The 17576-nt window shown below is 33.0% G+C and overlaps 3 protein-coding genes across 8 annotated transcripts; 1 reads left to right on the top strand and 2 right to left on the bottom strand.

Moving 5' to 3' along the window:
• Positions 1-142: 142 nt before the first annotated feature.
• On the bottom strand, positions 143-2831 carry MAD2 (DNA-binding HORMA family protein). The gene is made up of 8 exons (XM_012230222.4): positions 2573-2831; positions 2443-2458; positions 2190-2320; positions 1766-1886; positions 1561-1664; positions 1348-1469; positions 481-1251; positions 143-384 (listed from the first exon to the last, which is right to left on the bottom strand). Exons 1-7 carry the CDS (start codon positions 2643-2645, stop codon positions 1195-1197), a joined length of 624 nt encoding a protein of 207 aa, XP_012085612.1. The 5' UTR covers positions 2646-2831; the 3' UTR covers positions 143-384; positions 481-1194.
• A 6410-nt stretch (positions 2832-9241) lies between these two features.
• On the top strand, positions 9242-15265 carry LOC105644759 (ABC transporter C family member 3). 5 transcript variants are annotated; one of them, XM_020683458.3, is made up of 10 exons: positions 9245-10309; positions 10411-11837; positions 11969-12055; positions 12149-12748; positions 12848-13012; positions 13097-13391; positions 13519-14039; positions 14112-14175; positions 14276-14515; positions 14861-15265. In XM_020683458.3, exons 1-10 carry the CDS (start codon positions 9403-9405, stop codon positions 14965-14967), a joined length of 4413 nt encoding a protein of 1470 aa, XP_020539117.1. In that variant the 5' UTR covers positions 9245-9402; the 3' UTR covers positions 14968-15265. The 5 variants fall into 5 exon arrangements, 4 of the variants coding, with proteins under 4 accessions (XP_089575287.1, XP_089575288.1, XP_020539117.1 ...); XM_089719163.1 differs by lacking the exon at positions 9245-10309 and having other exon boundaries at positions 10534-10668; positions 10787-11837; XR_016320083.1 differs by lacking the exons at positions 14112-14175; positions 14276-14515; positions 14861-15265 and having other exon boundaries at positions 9242-10309; positions 13503-13721; positions 13792-13927.
• Positions 15266-15524: 259 nt separating this feature from the next.
• On the bottom strand, positions 15525-16714 carry LOC105644761 (uncharacterized). 2 transcript variants are annotated; one of them, XM_089719168.1, is made up of 4 exons: positions 16696-16714; positions 16390-16482; positions 15984-16072; positions 15525-15897 (listed from the first exon to the last, which is right to left on the bottom strand). In XM_089719168.1, exons 2-4 carry the CDS (start codon positions 16417-16419, stop codon positions 15735-15737), a joined length of 282 nt encoding a protein of 93 aa, XP_089575294.1. In that variant the 5' UTR covers positions 16420-16482; positions 16696-16714; the 3' UTR covers positions 15525-15734. The 2 variants fall into 2 exon arrangements, with proteins under 2 accessions (XP_089575294.1, XP_012085615.1); XM_012230225.2 differs by lacking the exon at positions 16696-16714 and adding an exon at positions 16661-16679.
• Positions 16715-17576: the final 862 nt, after the last annotated feature.

Below are 17576 nucleotides of genomic sequence, written 5' to 3'. Positions count from 1 at the left end.
AGGCAAGTCCAAGAATGGGGTAAAATGTTCCCTTTCCAAGTTCTATTCAGACATGCTGACTGGGTTTGGCTAAACTAAAAATAAGCAAGCATATCTATGCTACTTAAAAATCTTTGTATATGTTCACTGATATATGAAGAATTACACCATTCAGAGTTTTTTCCATTCCAGTTTTTATCAAACGAGTACACTTCAAAACAACTCAATAACATCAATTTTGTCTCCTTGATATCCATACTACAAGAAAATGTGAATAAAAGATTCACAGTGACCACAACTCGTTCAAACAATTCTTTTCTTTTGAGACCATAGGCAGCAAGCCTCTCTCTACTGCTCATCCCATTCGTCATTCTTGTATGAAACCAGAGTGTCAACCTTGTGTATCTGCACAAAACCAACAAAAAAGAAGTCCAACAGTGAATTATTTTTCTCTCTCAGATTCTCAAAACAAAGTTTTTGCTTGTTTTTTGTATAGTTTACCTTGGTATCAAAAGAATGCAATTTCACCATTTGTGGATTGGCAATCAATTTTGGATCACTTTCAATCCAGGTAAATCCAGACGAGATTTTACTGATGATTTTGGAAATCCAGACGAGATTTTACTGATGATTTTCGGTTCTTGAATAGCTTTGTTCTGGAATTCTTGTCTTGTTCCGGGATTACTGTAGATTTTGCAGCTAGCAGAAACTCCCCATAGCGGTTTCTTTCTCATTTTCCCTTGATTGAAGTTATTTATCCACTGAATTTTGTATAAGAGAAAGCAAGCATCTGTCTTTTTTTTCTTTTTTCTTTTTTTTTTTTTTTTTAGGGTGGAAATTATCCCGTGTCCGAAATTCATTGGCTCAACTAATCTGGATTTGTACTAGGCAAGTCCAAGAATGGGGTAAAATGTTCCCTTTCCAAGTTCTATTCAGACATGCTGACTGGGTTTGGCTAAACTAAAAATAAGCAAGCATATCTATGCTACTTAAAAATCTTTGTATATGTTCACTGATATATGAAGAATTACACCATTTAGAGTTTTTTCCATTCCAGTTTTTATCAAACGAGTACACTTCAAAACAACTCAATAACATCAATTTTGTCTCCTTGATATCCATACTACAAGAAAATGTGAATAAAAGATTCACAGTGACCACAACTCGTTCAAACAATTCTTTTCTTTTGAGACCATAGGCAGAGCAAGCCTCTCTCTACTGCTCATCCCATTCGTCATTCTTGTATGAAACCAGAGTGTCAACCTTGTGTATCTGCACAAAACCAACAAAAAAGAAGTCCAACAGTGAATTATTTTTCTCTCTCAGATTCTCAAAACAAAGTTTTTGCTTGTTTTTTGTATAGTTTACCTTGGTATCAAAAGAATGCAATTTCACCATTTGTGGATTGGCAATCAATTTTGGATCACTTTCAATCCAGGTAAAAGGGACTGCAACATCTTTATCGGTGTAGGCTAGCACATCAAATACACCTATAACATCCAATTCAAGAAATAAGCAAATAGTAATAGATTCAGCAATTTTATTATTCTTGGTCAATAAATCAGCTGATTCAGCTCTTACAAGCTTCATCAAGGCATGGCAAGTAAGTAATACTCGAAGCAATCTGACGCATGATTGCTTGTATCTCCCTCATTATTTCTTTATCACTCTTTTCCCTTGATACCCTGAAACCATTATCATAGAACAAATCAAGAAATGGGAAAAAAGGATACAGAAGAAAGAAATATGAAGAAAGGGTTTAAGAATTCTAAACTGCAAAGCTTACCCTTTTTCGACCACCTCACTATCAGTTTCAATACTAAAATTCCATCTCTCTAGGACCTCGTTGGTGACCTTGCTCATTATCACAAGAACAATCCTTTGCAACTTTCCAGCTTCTAGCCATTCTTTTGCAAAATTCAAGAATCAAATATATCAATTATCAACAGTGGTAACTATATCTCGTATTATCAGAAGAATCAAAATTTGGGTTTCATTCATTTTCTTAGCAACCAAACATTGATAAATGTTTCAGTTATTGACAATTTTAACTAATTCTCATATGATTTTCAGCTTCAACAATGAAAGAGAAAAAAAAAAAAAAAGAAATAAAAATGATTCATTTCATTTTCCAACATTTTCTTACCAACCAAACAAAAAAAAAAAAAAAAAAAAAAAAGGCAAAAATTATAAAAATACAAGGATTTTACCTGATAACTGAGCGGTTAGGTTGGCGATAAAGGTTTTGACACCTTCATCCTGAGTGAGTAACATTGGGAGTCCATATTTCTTCACCTTCGCAAAACTCTCTTCTGGATAAACCCCTCTATTGTATAGTATACTACACAACAACTTAATCATCAGTGATCTTCAAGACCCAGAAAGAAAAAAATAAAATACAAAAATTAACCCAAAAAAAATGCACAAAAAGAGTCTAAACATCAAGACTTAATGAACTTTTACCTGTTTGCTGCATAACCTGAAAAGGGATTAAAGAGAAACAAAAAAGATCAGCCCTTTCTGTAGAATCAAGTAACGAAAATCAAGATTTTAATTTCAACTAGAAAAGGGAAAATTATGGATTTTGACATACCAAAGAACTCGCTAACAATCGCTGCAGAACCGCGTAGAGTGATTATGTCCTTAGCAACCGTTTTGGATGCCATTACTGGTTTTCTCGATTAAAATATTGGTTAGTTTTGATGGGGGATCGGAAGAAGGTAAAAAGCAAAACGAGTTCTTTTCGGTAGAAACAGAGTATTGGTTCGATTATATTAGGAGGATATTTGATGGAGTTTGAAGGATATTAAGATTGGTATTGAGTAAATGAAGTCGAGGAAGGCAAAGGAGGCAACGGCTAGTTTTCTGGTTTCGTCTCGAGGGCAACGGTAACATTTTAAATTGCGCCTTTAACGGTTAGAAAATAGGGATTAGTGATTAGATAGGCTCCCTTGGGCTTTGCTGATTTTGAACTCCGTTCAAGCCCACGATGTCGTTTTACCAAGGCGCTAACATAACAGTCCAAACCTGGCAAAATAAGCATCCATGTACCGAAATAAGCTGAGTTTGATTTCAAAAATAATTTTTTTAAAATTTTTATTATTTGTTTCCGCTATTAAAAATTAATTTAAAATTTTATTATTTTTAACTTTTACAACTACAAAATATTTAAAATTATAGAAGTTTTTTATTTCAAGAAAAGTTTTATATTCTTTTTAAATTTATTTTTAATTATGGAAAAAATAATCTGCAAATTGCAGTGCTTATTGTCGATCCATGATGACTAACAATAATTGGCGGATAAGTAATGTGTATATTTATGTGTTTTTTCTTTTTTTTTTATAAATAGATTTTAGCCTGTATTTTATACAAAATATATGAACAAAATTATATTATTTAAAAAAATTATGAAAAATATATATTTATTTTCTTTTCTCCCTTAATTATAGTTTTTGAGTTCAACTCTAGGTATAGTGTTTCTTTAAACACTAAGGAGAGAACGCTTTGCCTCTTTTTGTGGGTATGTCCGACTCGAATTCAAATTAGTCGAACAGTGAATTTTGAATAACTTATGGTTAAAAAAAAAATCTATTTTCTATATATATTAATAATATTAAATTTGATTTAAAAGTCTTATAATACTTTTGAAATTGATTAATAGTATTGGATTGGGCTATGTAGCCCAATGGCAAACTACTCGAGCCATAACAATCCTGAACCCTCCAAGTTCACAAATACCCAACTCTTCCTTATGTGGGCTTCCTGCCAAGCAATTGCAATTTACTTACTATTTTCTCTCACTCCGCCAAATAAAAAAAATAAAAAATAAAAAGTAAAAGGTGATGGCGGCTCAGAAATTGAATACTGAGCCGCCTAAAGTCAATGTCGTTTCAACTGCAACTAACTACTCACTCCATTTAGGATGGCAAAGCAAAGGGCAATTTCTCCGTTCCCTCTCTCCATCGTAATCAGGAAAATTCCTTCCTTGCTGGTAGGGACAGGGTTCCCATGGGAATCCAATATGTAAAATTTTCAATATCTTTTAAAAAAATATTTTTAGGGCATTTGATTCTCATGTAATTCTTAGACACGTTGATATTAACCGTGCTTGAAATACTTTTAAAATTTTAAATTTCAAACCTGTTTAAATAATTATTTTCTTGAAGTGAATAAATTGTTCATAAATTTTAAAATATTACCATATTTACTGATACAAGATAGAGTATTTATAAGTGATAAGTATCAATCAACCTAAACTCATATCCTACTCTAAACGTATCAAATATCTGAAAATAATTCAAGCCAAGTGGTATGAATAAGACAACTGTTCTTGTAAGGCTAAGGACAAAGATTATTCTAGTTTTCCTGTAAAGTGGGAACTGAAAAATAATTTTCTTTTTATGATGTTGGAAGCCCTTTTCTCTGTGTCCCACCAAATATTTAGCCACCTTTGTGTCTCATTAAGGTAAAAAATATTCATTAAGGCCTTAAATTTTGATGGAGAAATCTCATATTTGAATGCAAGATGAGATAAAAGGTTGAAAGAAGTTTTAGAAAAAGAAAATAAAAATTTGGGGTTATCCATCCAGCTAGAGTGGAGGATATATTTTTGAGATCAACACTCACATGGCAAAAGACACATTGAGGTCTGCGTTTTCAGTCTTTCCTTTGTGGATTTGTCCAAATCACCACATAAAAGATTAAAAAACAAAAAAGCATACAACAAGAAAAATGGTTTCTGGCTAAGTGGTCCTTCTGCTAAGGCTTTGAATAACAGTTTCCCAAGTGATGAACCCTTCTTGCAATCTTTTCCTGAGTTTGTATTCTGTGTTCAGGATTTGTTTCATTGTTGGGTTATTACTGTCAAGCACAAGTGGGTCTATTTTATCCTAATTTCATAAATAATATTTAGTAGTAATATATAAATATCTGTGCTTCGTGCTTGGAATAAAAATTTTTTTAGTTTTGATCCAAAAGGAACAGAACTTTGATGTAAACAAACATGACTTAATAATGAAAAGGTAGTGCATGGTGGTGAATTTGATCCTCGTTGTGGTCCTTTCTACCTATATTGAAAGGTTTCATCTTCTACAGGGATGAAAGTTCCAAGCATTTCTATCTTTCTTTCTTTCTCTTTCTTCATAGTGTTGTTCTGAGTGTCGTCATTATGTGTTCATTAGTTTCCTCATTTTGTTAACACTTTACTGTTTCCAAAATCAAACTTCTTGCTCATCACCTAATACTAAATTACTCCATTAATTTTGAAAATGATCCTTTGATAATGAAACTCCTAGGGTTTTGATTCATGGAATCAGAATGCTAGAGTCCATTTATTTTGAAAATTATATCATGTTTTGTCTTTTATAAAGAAATAAATAATTCGTCAGCGATGACTACATCTTGATAATTGTTGCTAAAAATATATGATTTTTTTTTATATATAATTTAGATGTTAACTTTATAAATTTTATAAATTTCTCCTTAATAATAAAACGTTGTGATTATCTATTCATAAAAAACGCATCTATGAAGACGAATAATCACGAATATTTCAAAATGAAAATAGTTAATCGTTAAACTCAGTAGATAACTATTTTTACGTGTTATAGTTCAATATATATATATATATATATATATATATATATATAACACTGAAGTTGCCAACCTGGATACATTGAACTCGTGATCAGGTCAACTTGGAATTTGGATGAGTACGCATTTAACAATAAATAAAAATTTATAATTTTTTTGGAACTTTGTGAAAAAATATAAAAAAAATTAATACGAATTCAAAGGGGAAAAAAAAAAACATGGTGCCACCGCAAGGCACTAACCTTTTTCTTTTTGGCTATAAAATATAGACCAACAAGTTAGTCATTGCAAAATTGAGGTTTGTACCATTTTGGTAGGCAGCTAATAAGTCCAAAACACTGAAGAAAAAAATTAAAATAAAAAAATATTATAATTCTCAATTAATGTAGCAATTTCTATATCGATATCTATATGGTCGGAATCAGAAATAAATTAGGTATATTACCATCAATAGAAAATTCAAATTGATCAGATTTCCATTTTGACAGGTACAATGTACGTCAAGATGACTATGAGACATATTTATGAATTTTATTTTTCTATTTGCTTCATTTTGAATTAAATGTAATATTATGATAAAATTCTCCTAATAATAGCATTATTTTTATTAAATTAAAAAAATTTTCATTTAATAAATGACTGTGAATTTATATTACTTACTATGATTGAGAGAAATGTGTATAATAGTAATAAAATTATTTTAATTAAGTCAAACGAATTGAATAGAGTTTAAATACACCCAATACGATTTTAAATTTAAATATTATTTTAATAGGTAGAGTTTTTTTATTTTAAATGAAATTATATTTTAATATCATTGATTAATAGATTTTGAGGGAGTTGAACATCATTAATAAAATTAATAATGTCATTAATTTCTTAAAGACGTTTCAATTCCTATGTGTCTTAAAATATACATGTCCAATCATCACTAACGATATTGAGTCACGACATGAGCACATATATACTCGGGGCTTGCTTTCACTTTCCACAAGTTCATTGCGTGGCCACCACGTGTTTTAATTAGATGGAGAAATGTAAGATTAAGAAGACAATAAATTGATATTGTCTCTGAATTGATCAAAGTCAAAATCAAAATCAGTGGCCCGAAATTGACTTTCAATCTTTGATCATCACCACTTTATTAGATGGGTCCACAAGCCTTCAGCCGCATGCATCCTCTCAGAAAAGTAAAATATTCTCACCACCATAGGATAATGGCAAAGCACATCGAAGATTCCCTTTTGGATCTCATAAATTCATAATTTTTTTGACTTTATGAATTTATAATTTTTTTTTTATTCATTGGGTTATATCATCTTTATAATGTGTTGTTATATCTAAACCCTGTGTTAGCTTTGAGATTATCATCTTCAAACTTTTCAAAATTATATTTTTTTCCCTTTTATAAATTTTATTTCTAATTCTAGAAACATATAAATTCATTTTTTCATTATTTAAAATTTAACTTTATTTCATTTGTTCTTCTCTCCTTTCCATCTTTTTTTTGGGTAAAAGAAGAGAACAAAAGTGTAAAAGCATATTCACAATCTACAATAAGTTAAACCAGTAATATCATGCAATCCATGAAGACATATCTGGAAGGAGATCTATGAAGATATGGATGACAGATGTGTTACTTGCCAATTTGTTTAGACAGTAATCCACACAAATAGGTAAGTAAACAGTTGGTTCAGTTTGATTGCAAAAAAATACAAATCGAACCGAAATGGCATATAAATCGAATTGACCTGAACCATCGATACAACATTTTAGTCGTTTTTTGCCATGTCAATTCAGTTTTAAACCCAACCGATCAATTTTCATGAAACTAATTTGAACTAAATAATAAATACGGTTCAAAACAAATAAACTGAACCTCTATCGAATGGATGACTGAACCGAATTGAAATGGTTCGGTTTGATCGGTGGTTTTGCATATCTCTACTTATAAACACAGTCAACTTTGCACACCCATTTCTTTTGAAGCAAGTGTTGGACAGGTAGAAGAAGCTGCTGGACAGCTCCTGAAGGTTGGATCTTCCCTATTACTTGTTTAAAACTGACAGACATGTGAATTAGGTGCCCACAGTTTATTGGGAACTCACCCTAGGACCAGGGTTGGCTCAATTAATGGAGTAGGCAGCCATATCATATGCTAGTGGAAATGTGGAACTCAAGGTGTAAATATTCTTGATATGAAACAAGCCATGTTCCATCAATCTGTTGTCCAACAAATTTTGTCCTGCTTTATAAAAAGTTATTCATTTGCATAATAATTAATTAAAAAAAAAAACTCCCATACACTAATGGATAATTATATTTTGTTCCACTCATAAAGTTTAAAACTTTATACCTATCTTAAACTCAATGTTATATGAAAATAAATTTAGCATTCATTAGACTTAAAAAATCAAAATAATCATAATTTTAAATTTAACGCTGATACGGTTCATAACAATATAAAAATAATAAAATATCTTCTATTTTTTTTAGAGACGTTGTACTTTTTATCCATAACTCAGAGAAGAGAAGTTGAAAAATTGCATTAGGAAAATCATAATATAGAATTTGATGCATTTGACATATGCAAATATAATTTATTATGATGTGATTGAAGCACATGGGTTCCATTTAGCATAACTAGAACATATAAAATAAGCAATACATAGTTGTTGTTCATTTAGCATACACACAACTTCAAGAAACAAGATATGAAATTGAGGACCCATTTGCAATGTATATTATTATTTTTTTTTTTTTTGTCCTTCAGTCTAAATGGTTGTTTTCTATGCTATTTATTGGGAATTCAGGGGAAGAAAAATAAGAGAAATTTTTATTTCCAAAAAGAAATAAGATCTTTCTTCAATTTAAATTATTTTTGTTAGTTAACTAGAAAACACACAATGCGCGAGTTAATATTTTTATAGTGTATATATAAAATTAATGGATCTTTTCATTTGAATACTTTATTGGAAAGTTATATGTATTTATCAAACATGCTTTTATGGGACGCTATAGACTAAATGACAAAAGCGTTATTGAGAATAAATTAAAAAATTTCCTATATGAAATAAAATTTGATTTTATATATAACATAAAAGATATGTAGCCATCAAATAAGGATAAAATGTAATATAATTGACTAAATTGTATAATTGTGGAAACGCATATTTTAATATCCGAGAAAAAAAAAAGAGTAAATAAATATTGAGTTCGACGTAATCAAAGTGCATGTACTTTTGAACATTCGGTGCTTATAAAACAAAAAAAAAAAAAAAAAAAATTGTACAAGATCCATATAATTAAAATGACGACATAATTGAAAGGATATGTCCTTAGAATATGGTTAAATTGACCAGTAAGACTTGAAGAGTCATAGAGATGAATATATATAAAGATATGCTAAAGCTGTTTAGATTTTGGTCCCATTTTGTTATCATTCAAATAAATGCTAATCACACAACGTTTTAGCCTTTTAGGGCGGAAATGGAGGTGACCTACTGCAAGGCAAGTAGAAACAAAGAATTTAATGGAGATGGTGATTGTTTTTTATTATAGTATTTAAATATTTTATTATGTTATATTCATCTATATAAATCCTTCACACCTCACTAACCTTTTTATCCCCACGTGCTGCCTTTCGCACTATTTGTATTTGCAGGTTTGTCTTTCTGAAACAATTTCACTCACATACGAGTTTCAATTTGTTTGCTTGTTCCTTCCATTTCTTTTTTTATAATGATTTCTCAAATGGGTTTTCCTCATTTTCGTTTTCTAAGCCATTGAAGGATTTTTTTTGTCCCTTTTTCCCCCCGCAGGTCTTTAAACATGGCAGATAATACTCTTTCTGGTTGTTTCTGGTGTGAAGTTTCAGGCTTTGGCTTCAATTTTCTTGGTTTGGTGAATAAAAAGAGGATATGGGATTTGTTTTCAGGACTTAGTGTAGATATCTTCATAGATACTGTCAATGTAGCTTTTTCCACATTATTATTGGGATGGTTTTTGATACAAATCTTGAAAAGAAGGAGAGAGGGTAGTGATTTAGGCAGGGTAGAAATTTCTACCTTGTTTACTGCAATAACTTTTCTTTGTAATGTCTTAATTGCTACCCTGAATCTTTATTTTGGGTTTTATGAATTCTGGTATGATAGAAGAAATTTTAACTCTAAATCCATCTTCTGTTCTATGACTTGGATTTTAGCTTCAATAGTTGCATTCTATTCTAAAAGCACTACTATTAGAGAAGGCAACAGATGGCCCATAGTTCTAATTTTTTGGTGGATCTTTTCTTCCATTTTCTATACACTTTCTGTCTCCATTTACTTGATTAACAATTTCACTTCCATAGAAATAGAACCGTTTATCTCTTTGCCTGAAACTAGCATTGTTGATTTCATTTCCTTACCATTGTCCATACTGCTTTGTTTCAATGCTTCAACATTCACTTCTAGTAATACTGAACACAATAGTGAATCAAAAGAATCAACCAGTTTTTCTAATGCTGGAATTTGGAGCCATGTCACCTTCCAATGGCTAAATCCATTATTTAGTCAAGGAAGAAAACAAAAAATAAAGTTATCTCATGTACCATCAGTTCCAAAATCAGAAACAGCAAAGTCTGCTTCTTCATTGCTTGAAGAATCATTTTTGAAAAGAAAAAATGAAACAACTAACTTGCCTAAGGCCATAGCTTTTGCAATATGGAAATCCCTGACGATGAATGGGGTTTTTGCAGGTATTTTTTTGGATTTGGCTTAACACTTGTCTTTTATTCCGTTTTTCTTTCCTTATTTTTTCCTTTTTTTTCAGCTTCTCTTCATTTTTTTTCCTCTGCAGGAGTTAATACAATTGCCTCCTATGTGGGTCCCCTTTTGATCACAAGCTTTGTGAATTTTTTATCAGAAAAAGAGGATTCAAGCTACATTAATGGCTTTATTCTTGCATGTATATTCTTTTTCTCAAAGACAGTCGAATCACTAACTCAACGACAATGGTATTTTGGTGCTCAGCGTATTGGCATACGAGTAAGAGCAGCTCTTATGGCACTAATATACAAGAAATCTCTGTCAGTAAGATGTTCTGGTCCAAGAAATGGTAAAATCATAAATATGATAAATGTGGATGTTGAAAGAATTGGAGACTTCTGTTTCAATATTCATGGAGTATGGTTGCTACCACTTCAGGTCTTCTTAGCCCTTGTAATTTTGTATAGGACTTTGGGAGCTGTCCCCTCAATTGCTGCTGTTTCTTCTACAATATTGGTTATGGTGAGCAACACACCATTGGCCAATAGGCAAGAAAAGCTGCACTCCAGGATTATGGAAGCCAAGGATTCAAGAATTAAAGCAACTTCAGAAACTCTCAAAAGCATGAGAGTCTTGAAACTTTACTCATGGGAATCTAAATTTTTAGAGAGGCTTCTTCAACTTAGAGAGACTGAAAGAAATCATTTGCGAGGATATCTCTATACAAGTTCAGCAATAGCCTTTCTCTTTTGGGCTTCTCCAACTCTAGTTTCTGTTATTTCCTTTGGAGTATGCATTTTAATAGAAACACCATTAACAACAGGTAGAGTCCTCTCAGCGTTAGCCACTTTCCGAATTTTGCAAGAACCAATCTATAACCTGCCTGAGCTTATGTCCATGATTGCTCAAACTAAGGTATCAATTGATCGCGTTCAAGAGTTTATCAGAGAAGAAGGTCAAAGAAAGCAGATACCTTATCACATTCCACAAGCATCTGATGTTGCAATCGAAATTGAGACCGGAGAGTATGCTTGGGAAACAAGTGATCAGAACTCAAGAAAACCTACTATTAAAATTACACAGAGAATGAAAATAATGAAGGGTTATAAAGTTGCAGTTTGTGGATCAGTAGGGTCTGGTAAATCAAGCCTACTGTGCAGCATACTTGGTGAAATCCCCAGAACTTCTGGAGAAGCAACTAAGGTTTATGGAAAGAAAGCTTATGTTCCCCAAAGCGCTTGGATTCAAACAGGAACAGTGAAAGAAAATGTGTTGTTTGGCAAGGATATGAATCAGGCCTTCTATGAGGACGTTCTGGAAGGATGTGCTCTGAACCAGGATATTAGGATTTGGGTTCATGGAGATTTGACTGTGATTGGGGAGAGAGGGATTAACTTGAGTGGTGGACAAAAGCAGAGAATTCAGCTTGCAAGAGCTGTGTATAGTGATTCGGATATTTATATTCTTGATGACCCTTTCAGTGCTGTTGATGCACATACTGGAACGCATTTATTCAAGGTAAGCACCGAGGACGTCCCTGTTATTATTTGAGCTTTTCCATTGTTAATCTATCAACTTTGCTTCTATAAGACTACAACCAAATTCTTGTCCTGTAATTTCTTTGAAAGTTGAGCTCGTTTTCTCTGCAGAAATGCCTCAAGCAACTCTTGTCTCAGAAGACTGTCATATATGCTACACATCAACTGGAATTTTTAGATGCTGCAGATCTTATTCTTGTAAGCAATCAGAGTCTTCTTTCAAATATTCATGAATTATCAGATTTTTTCTATCAAGTGTCTCATTTTTCACTCACAAGTGCATCCTTACAGGTGATGAAAGACGGTATAATTGTTCAGTCAGGAAAATATGAGGATTTAATTGCAGATCCTGCCAGTGAACTTGTTAGACAAATGGCTGCCCATAAAAAGTCACTGAACCAAGTTAACCCAAACTCAGAAGATAATGCCTTAATCAGACCCTGTCACTTCAATCAAAATGAGGTCACAGAAGAAAAGGTTGAAGAGCTCATTAGTTACAATAGATTTTCAGACATAAATCAAGAAGAAGAATCTGAAACTGGTAGAGTGAAATGGAGTGTTTACTCAACTTTTGTTACTTCGGCTTATAAAGGAGGCCTTGTTCCCGTCATCCTTCTTTGCCAAGTCCTTTTCCAGGGACTGCAGATGTGCAGCAATTATTGGATTGCTTGGGCATCAGAGGACAGACACAAAATCACCAGAGAGAGATTGATTGGGATATTCATTATGTTGTCTGGTGGAAGCTCCATCTTTATATTAGGGAGAGCAGTTTTGCTGGCAACTATTGCTGTTGAGACTGCTCAGAGGCTCTTCCTTGGGATGATCAGATCAGTTTTTCGAGCACCTATTTCGTTTTTTGATTCAACGCCTTCAAGTAGAATTCTCAACAGGGTAAGCACTTTTATTTATTTGCATTTTCAATAATTTTCATTTCTCTTTTATGAATACATATCCACGAGAAATAATACTCTTTTTTTTTTGCCCTTACAGTCATCTACAGATCAAAGCACAGTAGACACAGATATTCCCTACAGATTAGCAGGATTGGCATTTGCACTAATTCAGCTGTTGAGCATAGTTATCCTAATGTCTCAGGTTGCTTGGCAGGTCTTCTTTCTCTTTCTTGTCATCCTTGGAATCTCCATCTGGTATCAGGTAAGAACAGTTGCATTTGGCTTTTTTTGTCAATTCCATTCAAATCATTTTTAAGAGATTGGTTCTTAATCAACACATGTACAGGCCTATTACATCACAACTGCTAGAGAATTAGCCAGGATGGTTGGAATTAGAAAGGCTCCTATCTTGCATCACTTTTCAGAATCTATTACAGGGGCAGCAACTATTCACTGTTTCAATCAGGATGATCGCTTCATAAGGAGAAATCAGAGCCTGATTGATGACTATTCTCGCATAGTCTTCCACAACACAGGCACAATGGAATGGCTTTGCGTTCGAATCAATTTTCTTTTCAACCTTGTTTTCTTCCTTGTTCTGATTATCTTGGTGAGCCTTCCTAGGTCTGCTATTGATCCCAGTAAGCTCTTTTGCCCCTTGTATCCATCTTTTCATTTGTAAATTGTAATTTCATGTACGGCCTTCTATGATATGCAAGGGCTCCCTTAAATGTAAATATTACTAATGACAGCTACACTGGATATCAGCCTTGGCAGGGATGGCAGCTACCTATGGTCTGAACCTGAATGTTCTTCAGGCTTGGGTTATATGGAACTTATGCAATGTTGAGAACAAAATGATATCAGTTGAAAGGATCCTTCAATTTACTAACATACCCAGTGAAGCTCCTTTGGAGATTGAAGATTGTAGGCCACATCCTGAATGGCCAATGGATGGAAGAATTGATCTAGTAAGCCTGTGTGTCCAATATAGTCCTACACTTCCAATGGTTCTCAAGTCAATAACATGTACTTTCCCAGGAGGGAAGAAAATTGGTGTTGTGGGCAGAACAGGAAGTGGAAAGTCTACTTTGATTCAAGCTCTGTTTAGAGTGATTGAGCCCTCAGAAGGCCAGATTCTTATTGATGGACTGGATATTTCCAAGATAGGTTTGCAAGATTTGAGGTCTAAGCTAGGTATAATACCACAAGATCCCACATTATTTCAAGGAACTGTAAGAAGCAACCTAGATCCCTTCCAACAACACTCAGATCAAGAAATCTGGGAGGTAAGAACCAGAACCCTATTCCCTGTACAGAATGATCTGAAATTATGCCTACTGAACCAATATGCTTTTCAGGTTCTCAACAAGTGTCGTCTTGCTGATATAGTAAGGCAGGATCAAAGGCTTCTTGAAGCACCAGGTAGATATTTATTACTTAAATATTCTCAAGCCAGATTTTTTCTGTCTTTAGAATGTTGCCTTTTATTACTCCTTATTCTAAATTCCCGGGGACAAAGCAGTTGTTGAAGATGGAGAAAACTGGAGCGTTGGACAAAGGCAGCTTGTTTGTCTGGCTAGAGTGCTTCTAAAGAAGAGGAGAATTTTGGTATTAGATGAGGCTACAGCTTCTATTGATACAGCGACAGACAATATCATTCAAGGAACAATAAAAGAAGAAACAACTAGATGCACAGTCATTACTGTAGCCCATCGAATACCTACAGTCATTGATAATGACTTGGTTTTGGTTCTTGATGAAGGTAAGTTGATGCTATCCTATAAAGATGAATATTTTTGCTTCATAAATATAAACCACACTACCGTAGATTTTGTGTCTATAGGCTAAAACTTTCAAAGTCTGATAAGCCAGTGTAATGGTTAAGAAATATATGCATTGCGAGTATTTTTCTTTGTTGGTTCTGCCAACAGAAGCAATATAGAGAACATCAGATATTTTCAGGGTGATAATTAAAATCTATACATATAAATTAAGACATTGATATAAGACCAAAGAACATAAATGAGTTTATAACTTATGCTCCAACTGCATGCTGCATTTTCTGAATAATATTAATTTATTAATGTAATCATTTTAATTAATGCAGGCAAAGTGGTAGAGTATGACTCCCCAGCACAGTTGCTCAAGGACAATGCATCTGCATTTTCAAAGTTGGTCACTGAGTTCTTGAGGAGATCATCAAACAGGAACTGACATCGTTGTTGATACAGGACATACTAGGCTCCAGCTTCAATATTTAATCATTTTAATTAGTGTAGTTTGATTGAAAATGCAGTTGATCTAATATAGTAGTCAAAAACTAATCAGCAGAAAGAAAACAAACAAACAAACAAACACCGTGTACAGATTAGGGAGCAAGGAAAATATTTTAATAGATGTGACTTAATTAGTACTTAAGTTTTTACGCTTTAATGTAAATTGCTGACTTACAATTTCAAGAAACAGCATATAGACTTATGTGTTCATAATGCAATGAAGAAATTGCAGATTAGCTGGTTGTGACATGTGAGATCCTACTATATTTGTGAAAGCAGTCTGCTATACTAATTTTCAGCAATCTTCTTGTCATTTGAGTCAATTGATTTGATTTAGAGTTTACTTTTGAAAAGAATTTCCTAATTGCACATTATCATTGATTTCAATGAGCCGTTCTATCCAATTAGTAAACATTAGCAAACAAATTTGCAATATAAAAACTACATAATGAGGATAAGTGTTAGACATAAAGAAAATAAGAAAAACAATGATAATAGAGATAAAATAAAATGAAATTTTATTATTCAAGAATGTATATATCAAACAAAAAAAAAAAAAAAACTCCAACAACATGCAACATGCAATTGCTTAATGCTCTTTGAATGGGGAAAAAATGAAAAATACTGTTTAATCCTATTTCCTCTGGATCAAAAGCTTGAAATATGAAAGCCTGATTTCAATGTTAAACTTATAAAATGAACTTTCTATTTGGAACTTGGAAGATCAGGATCGGAGAAGAAGCCATTGATGGATGGCATTATCTGAGGCTGCTTCTTGCGAACAAACTTCCTCAAGCCATGTTCTGCATATTTCTCACCCTCTGCAAAGTTATCAAGAACTCCTGCAGCTCTCTTCTCTTTAGTCACCCTATACACCAAATGAAACACAAACTCATTATTTTCAATTTCTGCAATACCAATTGATTGAAAAAACAAAAACTAACGGAAAATTACCTGACGTCGGGATTGATGCATATATTCCTAACAAGTTGCATCCCACAAATGCCAACAGCTACACCAACAGCAGCAAAAAGAGGAAATACCTATACAATAAAGAACAAATTCATTTAGAAAAAGGAAAAAAAAAAAAAAAAAAGACTTTCCTACCAAATCAACGCCACAAATTAAATCAAAACAAAATTCAATCTTCTTAGATTCATAAAATTAAAAACTACATCCATCCATCCATCGTCAAAAAAAAAAAATCACAAATCAAAAGATCAATGTGATTCAATCAAATATTAATAAAACAACAACAAAAAAAAAAAATCAAATCTCGATAGAACCCAAAAAAAAAAAATGAAGAAGACAGAATGTTGAGAGAATTTCTCAAGAAACAAACGAAAGAAAGAAAGTGTACCTCAGGCCTGATCCATCTTGAAGCAGCCATTATCGGAGAAGAAACAAAACAAAGAAAATAAGAAAACTTCTCTTCTTGTTCCTCAAGAAAACTCTGAAACAAGAAAAGGGAAAAGTAAAAAAGGAAAGGTTGAATGAGTGATGGTAACACGGAAAGTGTGGCTGATTATGAGGGATTTGATTTCGATACAAAGTCTTAAGGACTATAACAAAAAGAAAAATAAAAGAGGAATAATAATAAAAATAATAAAGCGCGTAAAAAGAAAATAAACCGGTCAGCCATGACCAGCTACCGCCGCCCGCCAACCTTGTGGTCTACTTTTTTTTCTTTTGCGGAACTCGATTCTCTAATTTTCCTTTTTCCGGTTTTTTCAATTTCTTTTCTTAAAAAATAATGTCTAAATAATTGAAGGTGTCTGGGTCTACTTGAAGCCCATCCAACAGTTCAACTTTCTAGAATACAAGTTGTTTATATTAAGCTTCGAGTCCATCATTAAAGCTTTAAGCTTGCTTTTAGGTTTATATTTAGATTGTCCAAAAGTGAAAAATCTCAAAACAAGCGCGATCCTACTTGGGTTCATATTTAGATTTGACAGTCCCTGCTTTCCATCTTTCAGCAATAATAGCTTCTGCTACCTTAGAGCTTATGCTTCCTGAGGAAACAAGCACATTAACCTGCACCGATTTTATGTAATGTATATCTTGAAAGAAAGATCCAATCGATGTGGTAGAGATATTTTTGTTCTCGAAAATAACTGAAGCTTGCAGATTCTCATAATATAAATTATCCACCAGAAACATATGGTTATGATCTTTGATCAACATCAATGATCCAATTGGCAGTTATAGGAGAAGAAGAGAGGAAGAACGGGTAAACAGTGACTGAATCAACTTGGAATTTCGGCGATTGGTATGGAAATACAGGGTGTTCCTTGTAGAGCACCTATTGGGCAAACGAGTAAAAAGATAAAACCCACCAAAAAATAAAGAAACAAAAACATATACTTAAAAACAATACAATATTCTTCTGTTGTGATTGCATTGTCTGGTGGTGTTTTACAGTATTGACGGCCATGGCGATCAATTTCATCACGCGTGGCTGTTAGAAGGGGAAAAGTAGCTCCTTGATCTTCCATGCCCGAATAATCAATCAAACAGAAGATCATAGCATTCTTTTTATATATAAGC

Source organism: Jatropha curcas, chromosome 3 (assembly GCF_041381405.1).
Source record: "Jatropha curcas cultivar XTBG-Jc1 chromosome 3, XTBG_Jcur_1.0, whole genome shotgun sequence".
Taxonomy (NCBI): Eukaryota; Viridiplantae; Streptophyta; class Magnoliopsida; order Malpighiales; family Euphorbiaceae; genus Jatropha; species Jatropha curcas.
This window is presented reverse-complemented; position numbering and strand designations above follow the sequence as displayed.

What these genes read in the sequence shown, in the direction of transcription:
- MAD2 (XM_012230222.4), bottom strand. Translation starts at nt 2,645, where the DNA reads ATGGCATCCAAAACGGTTGCTAAGGACATAATCACTCTACGCGGTTCT. An exon ending in CCTAACCGCTCAGTTATCAG is followed by an intron (nt 1,887 to 2,189) that starts GTAAAATCCTTG and finishes ATTTTGCAAAAG; the next exon opens with AATGGCTAGAAGCTGGAAAG. An exon ending in TGCATTCTTTTGATACCAAG is followed by an intron (nt 1,252 to 1,347) that starts GTAAACTATACA and finishes GGTTTTGTGCAG; the next exon opens with ATACACAAGGTTGACACTCT.
- LOC105644759 (XM_020683458.3), top strand. Translation starts at nt 9,403, where the DNA reads ATGGCAGATAATACTCTTTCTGGTTGTTTCTGGTGTGAAGTTTCAGGC. An exon ending in CTGGAACGCATTTATTCAAG is followed by an intron (nt 11,838 to 11,968) that starts GTAAGCACCGAG and finishes TTTTCTCTGCAG; the next exon opens with AAATGCCTCAAGCAACTCTT. An exon ending in TAGGTCTGCTATTGATCCCA is followed by an intron (nt 13,392 to 13,518) that starts GTAAGCTCTTTT and finishes ACTGGATATCAG; the next exon opens with CCTTGGCAGGGATGGCAGCT.
- LOC105644761 (XM_089719168.1), bottom strand. Translation starts at nt 16,419, where the DNA reads ATGGCTGCTTCAAGATGGATCAGGCCTGAG. An exon ending in CAAGATGGATCAGGCCTGAG is followed by an intron (nt 16,073 to 16,389) that starts GTACACTTTCTT and finishes TTTATTGTATAG; the next exon opens with GTATTTCCTCTTTTTGCTGC. An exon ending in TGCATCAATCCCGACGTCAG is followed by an intron (nt 15,898 to 15,983) that starts GTAATTTTCCGT and finishes TTTGGTGTATAG; the next exon opens with GGTGACTAAAGAGAAGAGAG.